A 23,955-nucleotide genomic window follows, 5' to 3' on the forward strand; every position below is an offset into this window, starting at 1 on the left:
AATGTGCGAGAATGAAACAAAACACAACTCCAGCTATGTTTTTGATGAGGAAACAACAGTATAACATAGATCGAAAGGCATAATATGGGCCCTTAATTATATATGTTTTGTTGTGTCAAGGAAAGTACATGTACAACATCCATGACAAATGGACCATATAATAAAGTACTTAAGTAATAGAGTTGTGGTAAAAAAAAAAAGGACTTGACATAAATGAAAGACCAGTGTGTTGTTGAGGCATGAGTTGTGTTTGGATGTGGTTGTAGCTTCAGTGGCTGCTCATAAAAGTGATGGATTTCGTCAACACCAGACTGTTAAACTTGGACATTCATCTCATCACCTCAGAATGGAGCTCTGCACACTGACCTAGGAGGTAGAGGTCATGCAGGGGTCATATGGTTATTTATACCAGAGGGGTCATGGTCCAGAGGTGTGGCTGTATTTCTGTCATGTGTGCTTGTAATACAGCACCTAATCGACTTGGCCCTGCATCACATAACATTTTGTTATCTATTAAATCACAAAGTCAGGCTGTATGATCTACATGTGTCATTGCGGCTGACAGATGTCACATCCTCTGATTATGAAGTCTTCATTAGGCACACTGAATACTGTAAAGCTGTCTCAATTCTAGTAAAAATGTACAAATCATCAAAAAGAGACATGATTTCTGTATGAGCAGTGCTGTTGAAGCTAATGACATTCAAAGAAGCCTCCTCTGACCAGGAGCCATACACTTACAATTGTCATGAAGGCTGGGTGCACATCTCACAGCCGACAGCACAACTGCAGGATCACGCACAGAACCAGACCAAGGGGGTAGCACGGAATTCTGAGCCCTGAGTACAAACCATCTCAGTGGGTTTGTTTTCAGACATTAGGAAGGCCCCTCCCTACACTGGGTCCTTGCTAAACAAGTACCCTTTACCCCCAGGCTCACACTCCTGGAACTATATTTCACCAATGACATTAATCCTAATAATGTGATACTGGAAAGAGAAATAAAACTACTTACTTGTACTTAGATATTATTAAATGTAGCAACAACATAGTAACAGTGTAAACAGTACAAGAGTAAACAGTGTAAAACCAACTACTACTCCTTTATAACTTCTAGTGACCAGTGTAAGTATCTGACTTGAACTGATCTTTATTTAAAGAGCATTTTTCAATATTAAAAGTTTAAAAAGTGCAGTGACAGCATCAAAGAACATAGATATATATATATATATATATATATATATATATATATATATATATATATATATATATATATATATATATATATATAATACTTCATTTCCAAGTTCACCACCATCAGTGAGGATGTCTTCGGTGTCTTTCTGAATCCACCAGTGACAAACCTAATTGGATCTGACTGTGTCTCTGTGACTTTGTCTGTGCCAAAAAGCTGAGGAGACAGAGACATCAGGAGGAGGCTGTAAATCAATTGACAAGTGTGCTTTATTGTACTGCCTTATAAATGTCTATATAAGGCTTCATCACTCACTGCACAAATCCTTCTGTCAATGTGGGAAAAACTCCCCACTATCATTGTCCCTGTTTTAGTTTGTAGGTTGTTCTGCATTTTAATGTCGTTACAATCTTTGGCATCCCCCATAGGCTGTGTTTTTGTGCTTTTTTTTTTTTCCAGATTTTTTACCTTTATTTACTAGACAAAACATTAATGACACATTCTTTTTTACAAGGTTTTCCTTGGTATAAAATAAACAAAAATCAGTACATGCTTTTAAAATATTTTCAAATAACGATTTAGCCTAGACAAATAAAGGATTTTTAAACAATTATATGAAGAGAATACATTCAACAACTGTCTTATTAACTACATGAAAACTTCATGAGCATTTTGGATACCTTTCTTTTTTGAACATATGAAATAAGTGTGAAAATAAAAATGCTGCTATTTTGGAAATCCCAACTAAAGTCACTCTCTTTTTAATCCAGTCCTATAAGTGGTAATGATGTACAAAAGCCCTTACATCAAGCAGACAGTGTTATTTACTCCAGTATGAATAATTGAGGTCTTTAACGATTTGCTGAAATATAAATGGCTGGTTGTGATAGTCACCAACACTGAAGACGAGTGCATAGTCCCTGTGGGGGGTTTGTGCTGCAGGCCCTGGTACTCCACACTTCAGCCTTCAGTGGGTCCTGAGTCAGCACTTCTACTACATCACAACTCCAACATCATATCAAGAGAATGTGTTTGGGATTGGAAGAAAGCATGCACAGGTCCAATGGCACTGTCAAATGACAGCACTACGAGATCTACAGCCAAAAAAAAATGAAGTAATTGCGCCATCTTGTGGTTTAAATTTAAAACTACAGCAAACGGAAAAGACTAGGCCTAAATAAATAAAGATTTGTACTTTGGAATTATAGGTGAAAAGCCAATAACGGTTTGAAATGGCTAAGTTTTTACTGCAACAGTTATTTTTTGTGCTGGTTGGTCATTCATTGATTTCTGGGGGTAAATAAGCTCATGACTTTCTGTTGAAAACGACATCATTTTGAACAGTTGTTGTGATTAAGCTTATTGGATAACATGTTTTTATTGCAACAGCCCCGGTGGCGGACACTGTGTTTCTGACAAGCCAGAGCGCACACGACGTACTCCAGCGTCACAAACGCCACAACACCGGGCTGCTGGAGGAGATACTGGAGGGAAACCTGGAGAGAGAGTGTATAGAAGAGAAGTGTGATCTGGAGGAGGCCAGAGAGATCTTCGAAAACGACGAGAAAACGGTGGATAAGTGAATGTAGTCTTGTCCGGATAAAATATTCGTCTTGTTTGAAGTGAATTAAATGTATGTTTTTGCAGATGGAGTTCTGGTCTCTCTATATAGGTACGAAATCATATTTCTGAAGGAAGTAACACATTTTCAGGCAAATATTTTGACATAAATTCACCTCATAAGTGCGAGATGTAGAAGTGGCAGTAGACTAGAAGTTGCAGTAGTGTCTGTAGTGTAGCTTGTTTTGCAGTGCATTGGTTTAGTAGTTTGAATCACACAACAAAATTACAAATTGGACTTATAGCAAAGAAGCCTTTTATTTCTTTTTACTTAAATGTTGGTATATTATCATGATGCAGGACTAGCTCTGTTTTTCTGTTGTCTCAGATGGTAACCAGTGTGCATCTAGTCCATGTCTGAACCAGGGTACATGTAACGACCACATTGGCTTCTACACCTGCCTGTGTGAGACTGGCTTTACTGGAACGAATTGTGAGATAGGTAAGATATCAATAAACAAAATAAGAACATTTAAAATTCAAATATGAAATGTTAAAATACATTTGAAAGCCAATAATAATACAATTAACCAAAAATCCATATACAGTATAAAGTTACATTTTCATGAATGCTGAAAACCACTGTCTGACTTGTGTGGTGATGTTTTTGCACATGCATGTACCTTAGTGAATTTGTTTCATAAATTAGTTGTAGCCAGAAGATGTGATGTAAACAATGGGCATTGCATGCACTTCTGTGAGTCTACGGGTTCCTTTGGGGCCAGATGTTCCTGTGCACTGGGTTATACACTGCTGGAGAATGGGAAGGATTGTGCACCAGAAGGTAATATACATGTTATTTATCACATTAACAATATTTTTACAAGTTATTTTGTTTCTAGATGAATTCCCATGTGGTAGAACAGTCTTTCTAGATTTAATAAAGATTGTCAAAAGGTCCTTGTCCAAAGACAATATCACCACAATGACAGCAGCTCCTTCTCTGGACACAAACACATCTACTTATCCAGTTATAAAACTGCCCCACTGGGTGTTCAACAATACATTGACCCCAACTGAAGAACCAAGGAAAGCTATCAAACGCATTGTAGGAGGGCAACTAGTCTCCAAAGGGGAGATCCCTTGGCAGGTAAAAGCACACCACTCAGAAACATCTAAATATTAAATACTGAAATTTTATGCCTGATATATGAAAGATTATGCTTACACATATGACGTATATGAATATTAATAAGTGACCGAATAGTCAAATGTAAAGTTGAACAAGCTAAGACAAAGTTTTGGGAGTGCAAAGATGAGACTGAACATTAGTCTTACAGTCTAAGGTAAACAGCTCAGATGTTGTGTTTTAGCAGTCGCACATGGCTGTGAGGCATGACTGTTAACAACTCCATAAAAAGAGTGTCATCTTTTGATATGAGTAGTAAGTCTGAAGAAAAACTTAAGGAAAACTAGGACAGACAGATAGTGAGACAGACCAGAAGGTACTGGCTTAAAGTGGCATCAAACGTAGTTTTGAGTCAGACCTCATGCAGAGGAAGATGAGACAGGTTATGTAGCTTTGTTTCAAAGCAGCCACTTGACTTTGAATGCATAGGGGTGGCTTCAATTTGTAATATGCCATAATCTTTTGTGATACAATAGTGAATGTTGATACTTTGACATCACAACCTTTTGTGATATCATCTATATAATATATCAAAGCAATGAAAGCTGCTTTCTCAGCCAAATGCAGTTCAGAATCCAGCCAGAACAGTAGAGGGCAGCACAGCATTATAAGTGCCTGTATTTGTAATCAGTCACTTAAATTAAATAATTATATATGTAATAGATTTAGAAGCAATGCCTTGAGGTCTGCAAGTTTGTCATGTATACTAATTTATATAATTATTACATTCATCTAGAATTGACACATACATTGAACCTGCACTTGAAATGCTTATTGGGAAATGTTTCATCCAGTTTAGCAATAAACATCTGTTTGTATAATTGTTCTTCCCATGTATGTCCAGGCTGCTCTGATAGCTCATCCAAGTGGCCGCTTATTCTGTGGAGGGTCTATTCTAAGCAGATGGTGGGTTATCACTGCTGCTCACTGCATAGTCGAGGCTCCTCACGACTCCTTTATTATTCGAGTGGGTAAGAGAGACAAAGTCTGCTGACTAAATTTGTATTATTATATTATATCAAAAGAAGAAATTATTGTTTTGTTTTTATCCACAGGGGAGCATGACCTCTCCATCAAAGAAGGCACAGAGCAGGATCATGAAGTGTTGAAACGCTACATACATCCACGCTATAACACCAGTGTGAGCCTGTACGATCATGACATTGCCCTGTTATATCTAAAGACCCAAATCTCCTTCTCTTCCACTGTGAGGCCCATCTGTGTGGGGCCCCGCTCCTTCACAGAGGCTTTGGTGAAGAGGACCTCTCCAGCTACAGTCAGTGGCTGGGGCCGAACGCGCTTCTTGGGCTCTATGTCTAGAGCCCTGCAGCAAGTGGAGGTACCTTTCACTGACCGTATCCATTGCAAAGAGACGAGCAGTGCCAGGATCACTCCCTCCATGTTCTGTGCGGGTTACTTCAGTGAGGCTAAAGATGCCTGTCAGGGGGACAGTGGGGGTCCTCATGCCAACTTGCACCGGGACACATGGTTCCTGACAGGCATCGTGAGCTGGGGGGAGGAGTGTGCCAAAAAGGGCAAGTACGGGGTTTACACCAGAGTGTCATTCTACTACAGCTGGATCAAGTATGTGATGGGAATCACCAAACACACACTGGAATCTGATGTGGATGACCACTTTGACAATGTTACTGAGACAGCATAAGATGGACGCCAAACAGTTTCAGATTTAGTTAAAATAAACCCTTTAGTAATTTGAACAGCAGCAATAAATGGCATGTTGAATATAATTAATAAAATAAAATCATGAATCACAATCAATTCAAATGATTTACATCTCAATGATATCAAATGCATATTTATTTCATAATGCAGCTCTTGTTCAGTACAAAAAAGGCAGATGAAATCTTTTACATTAAGACACTAACTGCTTCAGTTAATTTACTGTGCAAGTTTTTAATGAAAAATCAGCAGCAGGCAGAGGCCTTTTGGCTCATCAGAATTCATAACTTTTCAAGCATTATTTTGTTTTCTAAAAATGAAAAAATGTGCAAAATCTGCAGCATTAGGATTTGAGAAATACAATAAAATATCAAAATAAATTTGGAGAGAAGCAAAAAGGAAGAAACAAAAGCAGTCCATATTTGGGCTGCACATTTTCAACATAACATCAAGAAACAACATGACAGCAAAAATAATAAATAAGTTAGCAACATAGGAAAAGCATTGCGTGCACTTCCTGCAGCTTTAAAAACTAATTTCCATATCAAACGATGTGAATCAAAGGCATCCCTCCAACTGGGGTCTCGATTTGATGTGGCAAATTCATCTAAGACTGCTATCAATATTTCATTAAGTGTTCATCACGGAGGGGATATTTCATGTCAGCTGTATGATCCCTTTTAATTGAAGAGCTCAGACTAACAGTGCGGTAACGAGGAGTAAGAAGAGTCCACTGTAACAGTTAGCATCAGGACCAAAGTGAGGGCTGGAGGAATACCAGTCCTACTGACACTGCGGCATCCATTTTTATCAGTCTAAAGCAACAGCGATGCACCAATTGTTGGCCACAGGCAAAGTGCGTGTCACTTTTGAAGCACAGCACACGCGTACAGCAGTAAACACACTCTATAAGAGCTTTTAAACTGACAGACCAGTGCATAGAGTCAAGCTGAGAAGACAGAGAAGATATTTTATGCATTTTATCTTAATAAAGTGCTTCGTAAATATATCTGAGTTCAGGTTAAAGCTAATATTTTGCAAACTGAGAAGAGAAACAAGTATACAAAATGCAAATATTAGTGATTTGGCATTTAAATTGCTGAATTTTGAAACTGTTGATGAATACATTTTCAAATAATTTACATAGAAAAAATATAAAACATGTAAAAAAAAATCTTAGATGTGCAAATACAAATTGATTTCTCAGGAATTAGCTGCAATGGAAAAATGGTCAGAAAATGAAGGCCTGGAGCAAAAACATCCAGTAATAAAGTCAGTGTCCACAGCTCGGCTGTTGATTTTCCCAGGATTGCCTTTATGTGTAAACTACAGCAAAAGCCCACTCAGCACCACAGTGAAAGAGCAGACAGCTCAAACTCAGCTCCTCAGACACTTTACAGTCAGACTGCACCCAGTCTATGGAGAGCTGAGTTTTCTCATCTTTAGAGTAGCAGGCTCTACAACAGCAAAGTATGAATCAAACAGTTCATCCAGAATGTAAAAAAACATTTAGGAGAGGAACTCACCTCCTAGTCTGCATGACTGACCTTTGCCAAAAGGTACTAACACAGACCGCAGACTAGCTGTTGATATGAAGCCCTCCTCTTGCTGACTTAGGTTTTTCACAAGCCTACAGCAGTTAAATCAGCATATCAGATTTATGAGAAGGAAACTTGTCTTGACTGAAACTTGTAGGAAAATTGTACTAAAATATTCAATCAATACTATGAAATGCAGGATTGATTATTCAAAACGTGACACAGAGAATCCACACATTTGTTATATTACAGTTTAACTCCTGTTGGCCTCCAAGTTTTCTTCTGGTTCAAAATGTAACAACATGAATATTAACAGGAATTACAAGTTAAAAGTCCTTCTCCTGACATATTAGGATACACATATTATGGCCGCATCCAAATTCAAGATGTGAGCAAATCAGTGTGGTTCTTCTCAAGGTTTTTTCTTTTTTCCACTTTTACTACAATCATTTAATTGTTTGTCAGTTGAACTAAAAGTAAATCAATTTGATCAGTAAAGACTCTATATATTCTGGATAGCCTGACAACAACAGGTTGATATCAACAGCATAATATTGGGGGAATATAAGATACTGGATTGTAGTGTCTCTTTTAAATGAGTTGTGCAGTGTCAGAGCATGCTACAAACTCACCATAGACTGGGCTTGTCCTCCTGCTGCAACTGAAGAATGTCTCCAGACTTGATCATAATGCTTTTAGTTTCATCCTGAGGGCAGTCTGCCAAAGCCTTATAACTGCCTGGGGTCTAAGACAGAAAATACAGTTCTCATTAATAAATGTAACTTAATGTAACTTTTATCATTGTTGTTTGGTAGAGTTTTACCAGTGTCAGCAGACTAGCTGCCTCTGAGTCCGACGGCTGGAAAGGATCACCATCTGCAGACCACTTGTCCACAGCCTCGCACATGTCTGTGGTCTGATGAGCTCCTGGCCAACCTGAAATGTTTTTGATGAAGACATGTTTTTACTTTCGCTCTGAACAGACATTAATGCAAATATTTTGTTCATAGCCACATATACTGAGGATAAGGTAAACTTTATTAATCCCTCATGAGGCAAATTCACTCTCTGCACTGGCCCAATTCTTTAATTTCTTCAAAAGCAGTCAGGCAACCTGTCAGAAGCCCACCAAGACATTCACCCAGACACCCACCGATACATTTTAAAAACTCACTCCTGCGGTTTTGTCGTTTCGGAGAACTAGACTGAGGGTCTGGACTGCTCCGGCCTGACTCTGTGTCCTCTGAGCTCACAGATGCCCTCTGCTGCTTGCTATAGGAACAACACCAAAACAGATCTGTTAGTCCATCATAGGAATGCATGCACACGACACAGAACCCATCCTTGGACACATGCCCAGTGTCCAGGATCAACTCTGTGACAGAGCCTTACCATCAGGCACCATTCAGGAGCAAAGCAGCACAGAGTAACCATCGCCAAGCCTCTCTTTTCTTGGAATGGCGGGCTCATGTTGTGTTATGTTATGTGTCAATGCAACAAAAGCCTTGATGTGCATAGACTACAGATGTATTAAGGATGCAGCAGCAGAATAAAACGTCCTTGAGCCTAATACTGTATTACCACTTACCAGCAGCTAAAGAAAGTAATGAGGAATACAACACTGTTGTCCAATGTATTTATAAATGGTAACAGATGAAAAACAAAGTGTGTTTATAGTATTAGGAAAAGCATACTGTTATGAACCAGGATGGAGGTTTAATAATGGACAGGTGACACAATGCACAGTAGCTCTGGATTGGAACTAAGCAGGGCCTGGTGGTTCATGCCAGAGCAAGGAGAGCTAAACTAAGTTACCACTGAGCGATAGGGCAGGTCAGTGGCGGTGTGGGTGGGGGCGGGGCCGGGGGCTCCGGGAGCGAAGGCACAGAAACAGGTCTGCAGACAGAGACACAGCCAGGCCCGGGACACAGCCCCTGGGGACCCCTCTGGATGGACGCATGCCCCTGCAGGGGGGGAAGGGGAGCAGGAGGGAGAGGCAACGAAACAGCACTGGACACAGTGAGCTTTGTCATACACTGTCCCACACTACTCAAGAAGCTGTGTTGAAAGTGTATGTACGCAAGACCTTGAACAAACCCAATGTAAAAAGAGACTGACCTTTCTGACAGAGCTGGAGAGAGCTGCATGAGCCCACACATAGGACTATGCTGATAAGCCTCATCTGTAAAAATAAAATATTTACTTTATAGTTTTATCTATATTCATAATTTCATTTTATATATTAATATACAAGTGCCTTTATTATGTAATTGCCAGTGAGTGAGTGAAATGTGCAGTTAGTAAGCTCTTGTACCTCTTAGGAGCTTCTGTTGGTTTGTTAGTATTCTGCGCAGTTCATTCAACCATGCTGCCTTTACCTCTGGTGTAGGAGCCTGCCACGCAAAAACAAATAGCTGCAGATATTTAAGTCCAATACTTTTTAATGAAGATGCAGGTGTATGCCTTCACCTGAATCACATAGACCTCCTCTCTGCCACTGTACCAGATCTCAAACTTTTTGACATCTCCTTTAACATTCTCTGTGATTCCCACAGCAGTCATCTGTCAGGAGACATAGAGCCAATGCAGGAACACAGAAGCATCATAAAGCAGCCTTACATCATGTAACATCTGTCAGCATATGTTCAGCCTCAGGATCAGGAGATCAGGAGCAGCTACTGTCACTCAAATACTGAGTCTCCTTGAGTCTGATGAACAGTGAGTGCAATAGATCTGATCTATAGATGTGTAATTCATAATTGAATTTTAAAAACAAATTTGTTAGTGATTAATTTACTGTCAAATTTACTGTCAACAATATTCTCTGTGAACACAGATCAAACCAATCTATATAATCAATTAATTTATACTGATAACTGATAACATTTAATAAGGTGTAGGTCCACAGTTATAGTCATACTATGTAGTGTGTATTTATCAGATAAAATGATTTATTGTAATATCAATTTTTTTTTTTGCGATGTCAGGTCTTCACACACTCACACACAGCATTCTGAGAATGTGAACACACCTTGAGACAGTGTTTAAAGCTGTATGAAGGCGTCTTATCACAGCCATCTCCATGTTCCTCACGGCGTTTACAAAAGAGCAGGGCCCTTTCATAGAGGAACAGGTGCCTCTGCATGGGTTTGAAGCGAGCAAACTCTTTCATACGAGTGGCACCTCTCTTATGGCTGATCCACACACTGAAGGAGCCCTGCATTAGCATCTTGCCCAGTTCACACAGGTCTCCCTGTATGCACCAATCTTTATTATTCATAAAGAATATATTATTTTGTCACTCATCCACCCATCATCACAAGAGCTCTTTTACCTCGTATCCTGTGATGGCTGTTTGATGCATGGAGTCATTAACTGACTTGACTAAATCCAACATTGCATTTAAAGCTTCTTGCAGATCTGATGTTCCCTCAGAGTCCGTGCCACAGCATTTCAGCAGCTCCTTAACAGTAAAGGCAATTTTAAAAGGTATGTCTTAAACAATAAAAACACACAATGGTCCTCACCTTAAGCAGCAGTTGGTATTTAGTCAGGCGCTGGACTGGTTTTAGCAGGTAAGAATCAAGGCCCAGTTTGTGCTCTAGTTTTTTCTGACATTCCTTCATAATAACAAAAAGATGAGTCACCGTGTTGAGTACTAGACCAGGTAAACAGTTTGTGGGAAGTGGCAAACTCACTTGAAAGAATACACAGTCAGAAAACTGCCTCCACAATGCATCTGAATGTGGTTTATTATGACAGTAGCACTCATACATCTGAAAACAGTCTTTCTGAAATTGAATTGAGAGCAACCGCAACCAAATTTATACATCTCTTTGTCCTTAGTATATCAAGGACAGAGTGTAAGTCTTACCCTCTCTAGAAAACAGGCTCCAACTGCTTCTGGGGTCTCAAGGCAAGCTTCAAGATCCTGTAGGAAAACTCTATAAACAGAGATAGTTCAAGAGTCAGGAAGTAAAACTCAAAATATGGTCATGCATGTAACAGTTCTGGCCATTTATACACCAGTACAGTTACAAATAGTGAGTGATGGAGTACTATTACATTTATCAGCAATAAAACATGTGAAGTCATTATTACAGTTATTAACATACACCCAAATCACAGTGGTTTTGATGATGTTTTTAAAAAAAAAGCTAATTCTTATCATTATTCACTTGCCTGCTGTGAAAATTGTAGATCTCGGGCATATTTCCAAAGAGAATGTCTTTCTTGCTAATTAAATCCAGAGGTAGATGGCTAGACAGAGCTGGGTTTTCCATTTCAGCTCTATAACCCTATGATGTTACAAAGCAGACTATAAAAAATGATATACCTGGGTTTAACCAAAACAGAAATAATTATTTACCAATAGCACAGACAGAAGCTCCTCCACATACATCCTCTCGGTCTCTATCAGTTCCCTCATTACACGTCTACCCAGACAAAACAGACACAAAGGAGGCACAAATATAGCCACAAGGCAACATTAGCTATGAACAAAAAGAATCCAGAAGTGAGATGGTGAGGATCTCCTGCTCACCGCTTTAGGACGTCTGGGCTGTCCTCTCCCTCCACACTGTATGACAAGCAACTGCGGCTCTCCTGGTAGTCGTGGATTACTTCAATCTAGGTAGTGCAAGAAAGAAAATGTTATATATTTATATCTATACAAATGAATATAAGACAGTAGTGTTACCTTTCTAGGGTTGATGCCTTTTTTTGATGTCCTTTTTCCAGGTAGTGAAAGGTCAAATGTGAACTTCAAACCGTCACCTGTAAATGCCACATCAGGCCCAGCTCATTAAAACATAACCTCATACAGAGTGCAGCACATCCCTATTCTCAAAGGGTAGGGGTCATTTAGGAGCTTACAGAATTTCACACAATTATTTTTCCTAACTGCTCCATTTGAACTAGCACCAGCATGTGCCCCCCTCATGACCTTTCCACATTGTTACGTGAGTTATAAAATATTAATCATTAATGACTGACAGTTGCTATCATCATGGGTAATAGAGCGCTTCTCACAAGGTGAGGTATGTGCAGATTTAAAGGCAAGCATTAGATGAGTACTTTGGCACTGCTGGTTGTGTGCTTTTGATCTCAGCAGCAGAATCCTCCATCACAAGGCCAGCCCCACAGAGTCCACGCACATGTGAGGGTTGGACGCTTCCATGTGCCACGTTACATCTTCATCAGAGATCTTTATGCATGCGTGTATGCATGTAGCAGATCAAGTCAATCAAAGCTAACCACTTTCCCCTTCATCTCCCATCTTAAGAGGCTGTTCACTGGAGTTTTGAAGCCAGCCTCAAAGGCTTTTCCAATCACCCTCATTGTCTTTCTTGTATGTACTCGAATTATCTAATTAATGTGTATAAACCCTTACAGGTATGGATGCACAAATGTTAAAAGGATATTAATCCTTTTATAGACAAAATATTGTTGAATGAAAACTTATAAAATGAAATAAATACATAGCACACAGTTCTAATTGGATATCACTGTATGGTGAGCTCTGAGTAACCTCCCTCAAGACACAAAGAGATGAAAGGTGCTTTAATGTATATGAAACACATAGTATGTGTCTGCAGCAGCCTAACTAACACACGTGTCAGGTTTGTCTCTGGGGACTGATTAGAGCTGCTCCCTTGTTCAGCTTGTTTGTTAAGGCTCCTGTTAACCCAGCAGCCTCCTCAGCACCACCTAAAGCCAGCTCACTACACCCCTGTGATGTGCTAATTTAGGGCTTGAGCCTAAAGGAAAATATAGAACCAGAGGGAGCAGACAGGCAGACCTGTGCTATATCAGATCATACAACAACATATCAGGGGACTGAGGAAAAAGTAGTGTTTGTGAGTTGTTTGTGGAAATATGTTACATTTCAGGATTGTTTGTGTTATATATATTATCATGTACATACTGTTCTTAGGAGAGAAGAGAGGTGACTTGGAGCGTGGAGAGTTTTCAGCTCTTGGCGCCACAAGCTGCACCGGTCGTATGTGCTTGTCTGCAAGCTTCCTAAGACAGTTCTGTCGATTCTGAATCATTTGCTGCACTGTTGCATGTTTTGTAAAAGTTTTTTGTATTTGAGACTGAAAATGCACGAAACAGATATATTCAGCTTGGACACTCTGAAACTCAGTTAAAAAACAACTCAAACAAGGTCCAATTGTTTACCTGCAGATGTGACGTAATAACAGGCTCATATTCAGTAGCTACAATCTCAGGCCCCAAGCTCAGTACTGCTGGCGCCCCCTGCAGGAAGTTCTCAATATCCTTTAGAGCAGACTGAGCTCCTTCTTTGGACTGGTACTTATTTCCAACTTGACTAGCCAACAGATACGCTCCATCATCACACCAAGTCTGGGCCTAAATACAGGGAGAGCCCAAAAGACACAGGCATAGACACGGTTCATCTTCCTAATTGTGAGTGCTGAAGTGATAATACCTTTCCCAGACAGAGCAGCAACTGGTGGGCTTGCAGGAGACGAGTGTGCTTGGTCTTGAGAGCTGCATTCAGAGTATCACAGTAATGCCGCAGCTCATTGCAGCGTTGCATAATGAGAGCCATGGCATAGTGATGAGTGGCAGACAGTTGATGTCCATGAAGGATTATGATCTGGGCCCGAGACATCACATCCTGAAGGTGGTTCATATAATGTAAAAACAAAATAACTTACTTATTTACTTTCATGTTAGCAAAAAATAACATACTAGTGCACTTGACTCAAGTGTGTCTATCTTTTTAAGAGCCTGCTCTGCTTGAGGAAGACTGTCAACAGATGAAGGCAGGTCCTTCTCCTTAGTCAAGAGGTGCTCCAAACACATCTCCATCTGAGGACAGTGGTGGGGATAAAGTAAATAATATCAATAAATAAAAGTGATTTTGATGAAACAAGGAAACAGACTGTTACCTCCTGGAAGCTCTGCTCATATCTTAGTAACTGTAGGTACTGATGTAGTTTCAGGTGATGCTTTTCAAAGAAACCATCAAAAGCAGACTCCATGTCTCTGAGTTGAGCTAGAAGTCTAAAGGATAGCAATATATAAGAAAAAATTTTAAGCATATGTTGTTAAATACAGGTTAAAAAAAAAATTGTGTCCCAATAGCAATGCTTTTCAGAGTCTTTGAAATGCACAGGACGCTGTAGAAGTGAATTTTGGTTTTAAAGCAAATTTGAGCTCAGATGGGAGTTTTAGTTTGTCTACCTCATTAATAAGCTGCTTTGCCCCAGATTAAGGAAATAGCTATGGTACCCTAACAGTATTGGGGTTCATTTCATTGTTGCCTCTCTTGAGAACCTGTCATATTTATATGCATATTTTTATCAACATCATAACTAACTACCCCCTTGGCTAGTTTACTGACCATACCAATATTCCACAAGTTCGCCTGATTTTTTAAGCACTAGTTTCTTTACCTCTGCACAGTTTCTGTGTCTAGCCGCACATCCCAGTGAGAGTCCCCTTTGCCAGAAGTCTGTAGATTTGAGAGAAGATGACAGCCCTCTTTTGAAACAGTTCTGATTGCATCCTGTCAAAGAAAAGCATAAATAACTGAGCATAATTCAACTCTATTCTGGTTACAGGTCATTCAAACCATAACATAATTATAACATATATGTAACACTACTACCTGTCTGTAATATTATATATTAACCCTTACCTTGAGTTTCCCGTATTTGTTAGTTTGGGATTCAAGAAGGCACTCAGTGTTTTTTGCTTCATTTGGTAGGTCAGTCTCAGCCACTTCAGTGCCAAAAGTCTGTAACATATGAGCTATGTCCTTGACTGTCACAGCAAAACTCTCTATCGCCTGTTCACCAAAGTATAGCACATTTTAGTCACTGTATATGACTTAATGAATTGTGATGGTTGTGTATTGCCTACTGTTCGTAAAACAATCCAGTCACTGTGGCAGTAGTCCAATGTGCCTCCAAACTCCGATGTGAGCTGGTTCTCTTCAATGTAGTGCAGTAGGTCTGTCACTGAGCTCAGCATGACCACCTAAAGAACCACAAAAACAATGAAGAAAGTTTCAGAACAAACTTTTCCCTATGTTTGACACAACCTATAAGATTGTACAATACATTTTGATATCCTGTCTTGACACTGAGTTCTGTAAAATGAATTGAAGAACATGATGTAGGCCTACCATGTGGTGGACATGTTTGGTAACTGAAGGAGATCTTCCTTACTGGCATCTTAAGCATGAAGTCCTCTTGGCTGAAGCGGAAACCAATATCAGTGACAGTGCGGTGGAAAAAGCTGGTGGGCCTCAGCACCAGGACCAGGTGAAGGTTGCCAGGAAAGGATGCCTCAAAAACAGGAGACAATTAAAATAAGTTAATATGTGAATAATATGAACATACTACATATACGAATGTAATGAGCTTTTAAACATCGGTCTTTTAAAACAAACCCATTTTTTCATCAGCCTTTAATTTTTAACATAACTACATTTATACCATATTAGATTTCTACATTTATAACATATTCCACACAACTGTACAACAACTCGCCCTTATGCAGTAGATAATACTGTCATTTAAACTCACTATGTCATCTTTGTACTGTTTCTCATTCCTCCACCTCTTGTAAAGAGCCTAGATACATTTTGTATTTATTGTATTAAGAAATTACCATTTATATTGTTGTAATGTGTAAGCTACTGTGCCCAAGTAATTTCTCTTGTGAATCAAGTTGGTCTCAGTCTAAGTTAGCAAAAGCTAGTTTATGTAAACATACCTTTTTACAGCACATCTACACACACACACACGCACACACGCACACACACACACACGCACACACACACACACACACACACACACACACACACACACAAAAGCATCAAAATGACATGCACTTTTACACAGTCAGCTACAAAGACATTGTGGTGGAATTAAATAACTTAATTTAATATATAACTAAAATCAGGAAAGGAGGTGGCTACTTTTTAATGTTCTATAAAAACCCAGAGTAAATTCGGCACGTAATAAATACGGCAGCACGCGTGACATTCATATGCCCTCCTGGCGCATCACACGATCAATAACCATTTATTTTATTTCGGAATAAACGTGCATGAACCGCTGGTTTAGATTTCAGAGCCCGCGCAAAGACCGCAGACAATCGCATGACACAGCACTGTGCACTGCAGAGCTACAGCTACTGGCACCTCTGCCGCAGTCTGCACGCCCGCCCAAAACTTCCCGCTAAACTCTGCCACTGCGTGATGTAAAATGTTGCTCGTTACCGGGCTTCTGTGGATCCTCGGCATTCGCGGTCGGTAAAAGCAGTCAGTCCTCGCGTTGCTGGCCATGTTCATGTTTCCGGTTGCAATAGGACTCTTTCCCTTCTTACAATCCGCCGCTGCCCTTTCCCTCTGCAAACTTTCCCTCTCCCCTAGAGCTCTGCTCAGCCCGCGTCATCACCAGCCGCTCGTGCTGAGTCACGCATTTGCAGCAATAAACTTGAAGAGAAGCTGCCACTAAACATTGCAGTGCGTTTCCATGTAAGTTTCAGCACCATAGACAGCGCACAACAAATACAATTCACCCTTATTATTAAGTATGGCATGGAGCCAACTAGGAATATTGATCTGTAGTTTTGATAAGTTTTGATAGTTGTAAAACATGTCAGACTCACTGATATTCTTGCAAGTGCAGATTTGATGGATGGCCAAGTGTCCAGTCTTCGATCTAAAATGATTATGAACTTGACGCCGGGTTGCCTTTTTCTATAGAGATAGCATGGAAAGATATAATTACCAAGTGATGTGCAGAAACAGTCGTTGCTAGTTAAGTACAACAATTGTTTTTACTGATGTAAGCCACTAGACTCTTGAATCATATCCACATTAAGTTTCAGATGTGAGAATGAGATTTGGGGCTGTAGATGGAGTGAAGTGAAGCTTTACAGGAATTTGGTGCAGTGCAGAATAGGGAGGTGAATACAGAAGAAAAACTACCGGGGAATGAGTGTGAGGTATGTAAAGACTTTGGCTAAAGCTTCTTCAGGAATGTCGCTGAATGCTGAGCATTCTGGGAGTGTGATTATAACACTGGAGTCTTCCCCACGGCCCCCTGTAAACAGCACAGGGAAACAGAGCAAGGAGTTACCTAAAAACTAAAGACAGTGTTTTCAAACACAACACACAGAGCCTCACCTGACAAGTAGGCCACCTGCTTCTCTATGAAGCCTCCTACTTCCTTCATGCTGATGGGCACCGTCACCTCTGCATCAAGATACACAGTAAAACCTGTTACAGCCATCACTAATAACATTCATCAAATAATTATCAGGCAAATGGACTACCATAAAATAAATACAACCAAAAACTAAATAGTGATCCATATCAATATCTCAAAAAGCAGTTTCTGTAAAATCCAAGTTTAAACTGCAACAGATCATGCCGTTTTAGAGGAATAAATGCAGTTAAATGCAGTTGGGAACCTTTTGTGCTAATATTGTTCCTGTATTCCTGTATTCCTGTGGCATGTTCCTGTTCCTTTGGCAGGTCCTCTGCAGACCACTAAATACATCTGGGGATATTAAAGTGCATTAGCTTGTTTAGAGCTAGAGTATAGAGAATTTAAACTGCCTCAGTTCGGTTTTAAGTTACACCTCAGTACATGTGGTGCATATTGATGGGATTATTGAACAATTTACTCATTGAGTTATTAATAAAAAGTTCAGTTAAAGGCGGACTATGTAACTTTTCCAGTGGAGGAACTACTACCTACTTGTCTCCATGGGGATATTATTGCATTGTCATTAAACATATCTGATATTACATGCATTTCTTTACAAGTGCTTTTATTGCTGAAAATATATTGAAAATATATAATAAATATAAAGATAATATAAATATAAAGAGTTCTCATCTCTTCACAGATCTGACCTGTAACTTAGTCTGTTGGCATCACTCCATGAAGATAAGTTTCATGCACACTGTGGGCATTCTCCAGGCAAAGTAATAACATCTCCATGGAACCAAGTAGGTGGTGGATCCTCCACCAGAAAAGTTACATATTGCAACATTAAGTAACAAGTTCTTATCAGTTAAAAGTCACACACATTGCATTTAAATGAACACAGAGCCCTATTGAACAGGAAAATAATTTATTTTATTTTATTTGACCATATGGCCTGTTCTTACTCTTCTGACTTTGTTTTAGCTTAATTTTATTAACTGGTAGTAAACATCTCTACTGCCTGCTGAATATTTCATGCTCATAACAGAGATGAGTGGGGCCTGTCAGGAGCAGCTCTCTCACACGCACGCACACACACACACGCACACACACACCTACGCGCACGCGCACACAGGCATACACACACACACACAAGCACACACACGCACACACCATTCATGTGACGTGTAAAGAAGGCTCAGTTTCAGTCACGCTTCTGCTGTTATATCAGTTATGTTGTGAGCCACTAGACATTCAGGAGACAGACCCGAAATGAATTTAATGAATATGTCTTATATGCACAGTGTGAGAGAATGAGAGACGATGGCTGCATGTATGTTTAATGATCAAAATGTGTCTCTGACCTTTTCTGCAGAAAGTTAAGCCTATGAGCAGACATGCTTAGTGGGGATCAATCACTACTCTTTCACTGTTGACCAAACTCTGACAATCATCTAGTTTTACTCAGCTTATGCCAAATACAGAAAGGGCTAATACCTTATGTAACACAGTAGTTGTATCGTGTGAGTCACTAATCGTTGTAGTTTGTGTAGCAGACATGTTAACAAGCCATGTCTCCCAGAACAGCCTCACTCTGCCTTTGAGTTTGAAGAACTACATATTCACAACCAGCACATTATTTTGAGTCAAAGTGTGTAACATGCTTTTATAAAAGTCAGAAGACACCGTGTCTTGTTTAGTATGATTATTTAGTAGCAGTGATAATTTCCACAATCAGTAAGATTCTCCCTATAGTTCAGCAATTTCAGATAAATCATCAGTCAAACTAAACATTGATATATACCTCACAGAAATGCAAATCTTTATTTGACATAAAATGACATAAAATGTCAGTGTGAAAGGTTTAAGGTTTGTTTAATCCCCTCATTGGACAGGGCAGCCAATCTATCAGTCACAATGATGTTGTTCTACCCCATGTGCTCTGAATACATGGATTTGAACAAAGGCTGATGGTTTGGCTCATATTTCACAATGGACACACAACCTGAGTAGGTATGAGTACACATTAAGCTGCAGTGTCTGAAAAGCACAAGCAATGATGCTCAAATGAAATAGAGGAATGCAGTGGTCCATCAATTCAAATATAATTCAGGCCGCCAAGTCCCTGTGGTAATCACATTAGGCCTAGAGACAGCTAAACCTACAGGCATATAGGCCCATTTGATTTGCAGTTGTTGAAATTTGTACCAGAGCCAAAGCTGCTTTGCACAACTGCTAAAAGGAACATAAACTAAACTTCTTTTCCTACTCTGTAAGGACGTTTCCTGAGACAATGCTGCTTAGATTAAAATTAGATTAGAAGATTAGAAATATGCCTTTAATTCACTTGTCTACACTTTGAAGACTGCAACTGTTACTATGAGTAAACTATTACTATGAGCAAAAAACATCCATCTGTGTTGGCTTAAAATAGCTGACTTAATCTCTGCAATGGCCCACGCTGCAAGCAAAGCTGCAGGAATAAGCACATCAATACTTCTGATGAGCAACAATTTGCAGTGTGTGTAGACATAACATTAGTTAAAACCAAATCAAAATCAATTTGAAATTACATGAATTTAATATTTGATATCCAGTTGTTGTGTATTGTGGCTTTACAAGAGTATACTGTTTGAGCAGTTAACAAACAGAGGTTAGATGAGGACTAGTGTGCAGTGTGTACTCACGCTGCAGAGTGCTCTGGAGCTGTGATGACGCTTGTAAAAGACTGTGATAACTGTCCATCTCTCCTTTAGGCTTCTCTTTCTCTGTGTGTCTCTCTTGCTGCAAGGACGCTGGGCCCATTCCGCTCCCTCTGTTCATGGGACAATCCTGAGAAGTGACAGTCTGAAGGCCTACATCCTTGTCAGAGTCCTGGCCGCCATAACCATAGTCCAGAGTGATGACAGCGGCAGAGCGTGTGCTCACCTCTCATGCGGTTTGCAGCTGTTCTGACCTTGAGCTGCATAGAGTACCCACAGAAGCCCAAACAGCAGCCCCTTTAGGACAGGGTTAGATGGAGCTTCACCTCTGCCCATGTACTGAGTTAGACAGCACAGCCAGCTCCCAGCAGCAGTCACTGAATCGCACACAAACACAAGTCCATCTGGACACTGCGCCCCTCCCCTCTCTCCTCTCTCTCCTCTCTCCCTTGCTCCCTGAACAAAGTGCTGCAGCTCTGCACTGTGTACAGCTCAGGAGGCGTCTTGTGACACACTGCCAATTCCCTCCCAAGTTTTCATTCAGTCTGTTAACTTTAGTGTCCCTCTACAAATGCAGAAATACTTTCAGAATCTGACTTAACACATTTGTATACAAGCTCATAGTAGAAAATGAATTTTTGTTGTTCAAAATGAAATTCAATCCCACCCACATGCTGCAATTTAGTGCAGTGTGAAGTTCAGCCTTCAACACACACAGCAATCACATTCAAACAGCAGAACAAATATGAAAGGACATCATTGTGTACACAGCAGTATATGTGCAGGCTCTCACAGCTCAGCTCCCCACTGCCCGGCCCACTATTGCTATGAATGAATAAAATATGTATTTGATCAAGTGTGGAGACAGATTATACAGACATTCTCTTTGCTTTGGCCGCACATACAGCAGGAGCAGAGCAAAGGCCAGCCTGAGTCACAGCCACTCAGCTGATCCAGCTTAGCCTCTCTACCCCCTCATTACTGCACAGCATCTGCTTAGTGTACACAGTCAAACATACTTTTATCAGACACTGTTGGGTTGAATAAGCACCAGCACATGCACAACCTTCCAAATGTTTGACTTTATTACAGAAACTAGTTGAAAGTTTCACTGAAGGTACATTCAGTTCAGAGATTTAGAGTGTGTCAGTTCAAACAGAAGTGCAGCTGCACTGTCCCTCCACTCAGGGACATCACTCCAACCCAAAATGTAAGAGCAATAGTGTGTCTTTTTTTAAACATTTTTATTTTACTAAAAAAAACATCTTGAAAAGGTTGCATTAAAAATACATACCCTTGTTTTATATCATTTTGTTTTTGTTTTGTTCACTTTAACGAGCAAAATATTAGAATTAAACAGAAGTTACACTCTGAAAATAGCATCTCTGATGTCACTTAAAGGTTTATCAATCTTTAAAAAGCAGGCAGCCCATCTCCTCTGCACAGTGTTGTCTGAATTGACTGTAAGCAGCAGGTAATAATGGTCATATTGATCTAGTCACTGGTGAAATGTATCTCATGTGATCTGATGCCAGGGCAAACAGAATGTGAGAATGGGATCTGTGGGAAAGCTAAAACATTAAAAAAAAAAAAAAAAAAAAAAAAAAAAAAGAATTGTATAAATACATTTAACAGCCTGTTTCTTGTGAATGGTAGAACAATGGCACAAGTTCAAACTACAGTGAACGAGTGAACTGGCATAAAGCAATGCAACACATGTATAATAGAAGTAACAATAAAATATTTGAGGAAAATCACTTCAGCAATAATTATGTCAAATAATAAAATGTTTATTAAATAAACATCTGTAAATATTTGAAATTATGGCACATGTAAATGGAATGTTTAAAGCAGTACACATAATATAATGATGACACACAGGCCTGATACTACAGTCTGGAATAAAAGCCTCACACTGGCTTCATTTACTGCAGGTAAACCCTGCTTAGGTGAACAACATGAACAGAATAATAATACCTCATTTGACTTAGTGCATTTGTTTAAATAGATCTGTGGTACTCACTGCAATGACACGTGTGAAGTGCTCAGGCCAACAACTTTGTGGCAAATCAAGCAATGAAGGAAACCATTTTCTTGAATAGTGCAGAAACCATTTCAGGTTCAAGTTATCCTGGTTTCCTTTACTTTTAATTAAACAGCAAATGTAAAACAATACAGTTGAACTGACAGTGTCTGCACTGGTGCCTGGTGTAATATATTTATATTTGGCCTTGAGCTTATTAAATTAAACAACTTATAAATAAATATATGTTCTATAGCACATATAACTTAACTTTAAATCCTCTGAGAATGACAAAGTAAAGCAAGCAAAGATATGTACTAATGCCAAACAAATTGTTGTAGATTAGGCAAATATAATCACATCTATAACTGAACAGTAACTTAGAAAACAAAGGTTTAACAGTCTCCTACGCAGACATTAAAACAAACATTAAATCTAAAACAATTTGGTGCCGGAGCATCATTGAGGAGTAGTTCTTTTGGGCCATCATCCATGCATGTGAACCATTCTGGAGGACATTTTACAACCATTTGCTAACTAAGAGCAGTTAAAACTATCAAGGCAGTCGTGTTTGCATTCAGAGTGTTGCTTGAATACAATTAAATAGAATAAAAAAAATGTCATGCCCATTATCTCATAGCCTTTTAGAAGTCCAGGGCATGCTTTAATAAAAAGAGGACGGACAAAAACAGTGGCAACAGGAGCTTGTCAAAATGACTTCAGTTGCCATTTTCATTTTTCCCCTGATGTGGGAAAGTCTGGTGTTTTTCTATTGGGACTGTCGTTTCCTCCAGCAGGCCACTGTGGCCAAGTGCTTAGAGGCTTTTGCTTTTCCTGATGAGAGTTCACTCGCCTTCTTTCAGACACTTGTAGGAGAGTGGCGTGACAGGTGCAATCTGCAAAACAAATAGATAAGTCTTACTACATTAGACTTAAGTGTAAGAGAAAGGAGAAAGCTACACTAATCAACCCAGAATCAAGAAGCAATTGTCTGTAATCACTAAAATGCACCCTGTAGCAACTACACACCCCTTCATTGGACAAAAGCAGTTATTAGAGATCATCTCCCTTTGTGATCTGAAGAAGCGCAGGAACGGCAGTGAGCAGAGACACCATTAATTTAATAAGAATAATAAAGCATTGCATTGACATTTCACATAGCATTACTTATTCTCTCCACACCTGGTACTGGTAGCCACAGCTGCCCTGGGGCAAACTGATTGAAAGGAGGCTACCAATCAGCACCACAAACCTCTCTGACCACCACCAATAACACACACCACAGTCGTACATAGTCAAAGTGAGTGAAAAGTGAGTGTCTCTCCCAAAGGCACAGCAAAAAATTGTGCACTGGTTGGAATTGGTATAAAACCACCGACCTTGGACATGTTAAAGTTTTACCTGGATGTCTGTAGGAGGCCACTTTCTGAAGGCTAGGGAGAGAAATAGAAATGCAGGTTAAATAACACCAGGTAGTTATGAAACTGGTAAACCTCACCTGTAAAGTCATATAGGAATTTGGATATACCTACAGGGGGTGGACAAATGCCATGATATTATTTAAATAACGCTTGAACGTCACATGATCACTTAAAATCAGCTAGTTTATTGTAAAATTGGGATAGGCTGTCAACCCCTTGAATGTAACATCCAAACTGTAAAAGTCAAATCATGCGGTGAGCTTGGTGTTGCATGTGCTGTTATTGGCAAATAAAACAAGCACACAGAGACATGCTTACAGCATGGCACACATCAGAGCCGACAGACCGCAAGGCTCAGGCCCCCAACCAGCTCAACTATCATAGACCAGTGTGTAGCTCAAACACCTCACATGTACCACAGACACAATGAACATTACACTTGTGT

At 39.7% G+C, this 23,955-nt stretch overlaps 3 protein-coding genes across 3 annotated transcripts in view; 1 reads left to right on the forward strand and 2 right to left on the reverse strand.

Annotated features, from left to right (window-relative positions):
• The first annotated feature begins 2,409 nt into the window (after positions 1-2,409).
• f9a (coagulation factor IXa) lies at positions 2,410-5,607 on the forward strand. The gene is made up of 8 exons (XM_020923364.2): positions 2,410-2,491; positions 2,585-2,766; positions 2,843-2,867; positions 3,144-3,257; positions 3,465-3,599; positions 3,658-3,905; positions 4,789-4,915; positions 5,000-5,607. The coding sequence occupies exons 1-8, from the start codon at positions 2,428-2,430 to the stop codon at positions 5,605-5,607; spliced, it is 1,503 nt and encodes a 500-aa protein (XP_020779023.1). The 5' UTR covers positions 2,410-2,427.
• A 137-nt stretch (positions 5,608-5,744) lies between these two features.
• mcf2a (MCF.2 cell line derived transforming sequence a) lies at positions 5,745-17,393 on the reverse strand. Its single transcript, XM_055159458.1, has 29 exons — positions 17,337-17,393; positions 17,139-17,253; positions 16,817-16,907; positions 15,367-15,486; positions 15,059-15,175; positions 14,835-14,984; positions 14,590-14,702; positions 14,083-14,197; positions 13,883-14,002; positions 13,617-13,808; positions 13,346-13,537; positions 13,089-13,260; positions 11,862-11,938; positions 11,706-11,791; positions 11,532-11,598; positions 11,345-11,460; positions 11,037-11,106; positions 10,861-10,953; positions 10,690-10,782; positions 10,497-10,625; positions 10,194-10,415; positions 9,632-9,724; positions 9,477-9,555; positions 9,281-9,344; positions 8,337-8,434; positions 7,986-8,098; positions 7,795-7,907; positions 7,151-7,254; positions 5,745-7,081 (listed from the first exon to the last, which is right to left on the reverse strand). The coding sequence occupies exons 1-29, from the start codon at positions 17,383-17,385 to the stop codon at positions 7,041-7,043; spliced, it is 3,204 nt and encodes a 1,067-aa protein (XP_055015433.1). The 5' UTR covers positions 17,386-17,393; the 3' UTR covers positions 5,745-7,040.
• A 4,442-nt stretch (positions 17,394-21,835) lies between these two features.
• atp11c (ATPase phospholipid transporting 11C) overlaps positions 21,836-23,955 on the reverse strand; it is a 33,642-nt gene continuing 31,522 nt past the window's right edge. The window contains exons 30-31 of the mRNA XM_055159200.1: positions 23,491-23,522; positions 21,836-22,985 (exon numbers count right to left, since the gene is read on the reverse strand). The gene's annotated coding sequence lies outside the window, so the exon portion shown is untranslated. The remainder of the gene's footprint in view (positions 22,986-23,490; positions 23,523-23,955) is intronic.

This window comes from Boleophthalmus pectinirostris, unplaced genomic scaffold (genome assembly GCF_026225935.1).
Source record: "Boleophthalmus pectinirostris isolate CB_2022bp ecotype Guang Dong unplaced genomic scaffold, ASM2622593v1 HiC_scaffold_23, whole genome shotgun sequence".
In the NCBI taxonomy this organism is placed as follows: Eukaryota; Metazoa; Chordata; class Actinopteri; order Gobiiformes; family Gobiidae; genus Boleophthalmus; species Boleophthalmus pectinirostris.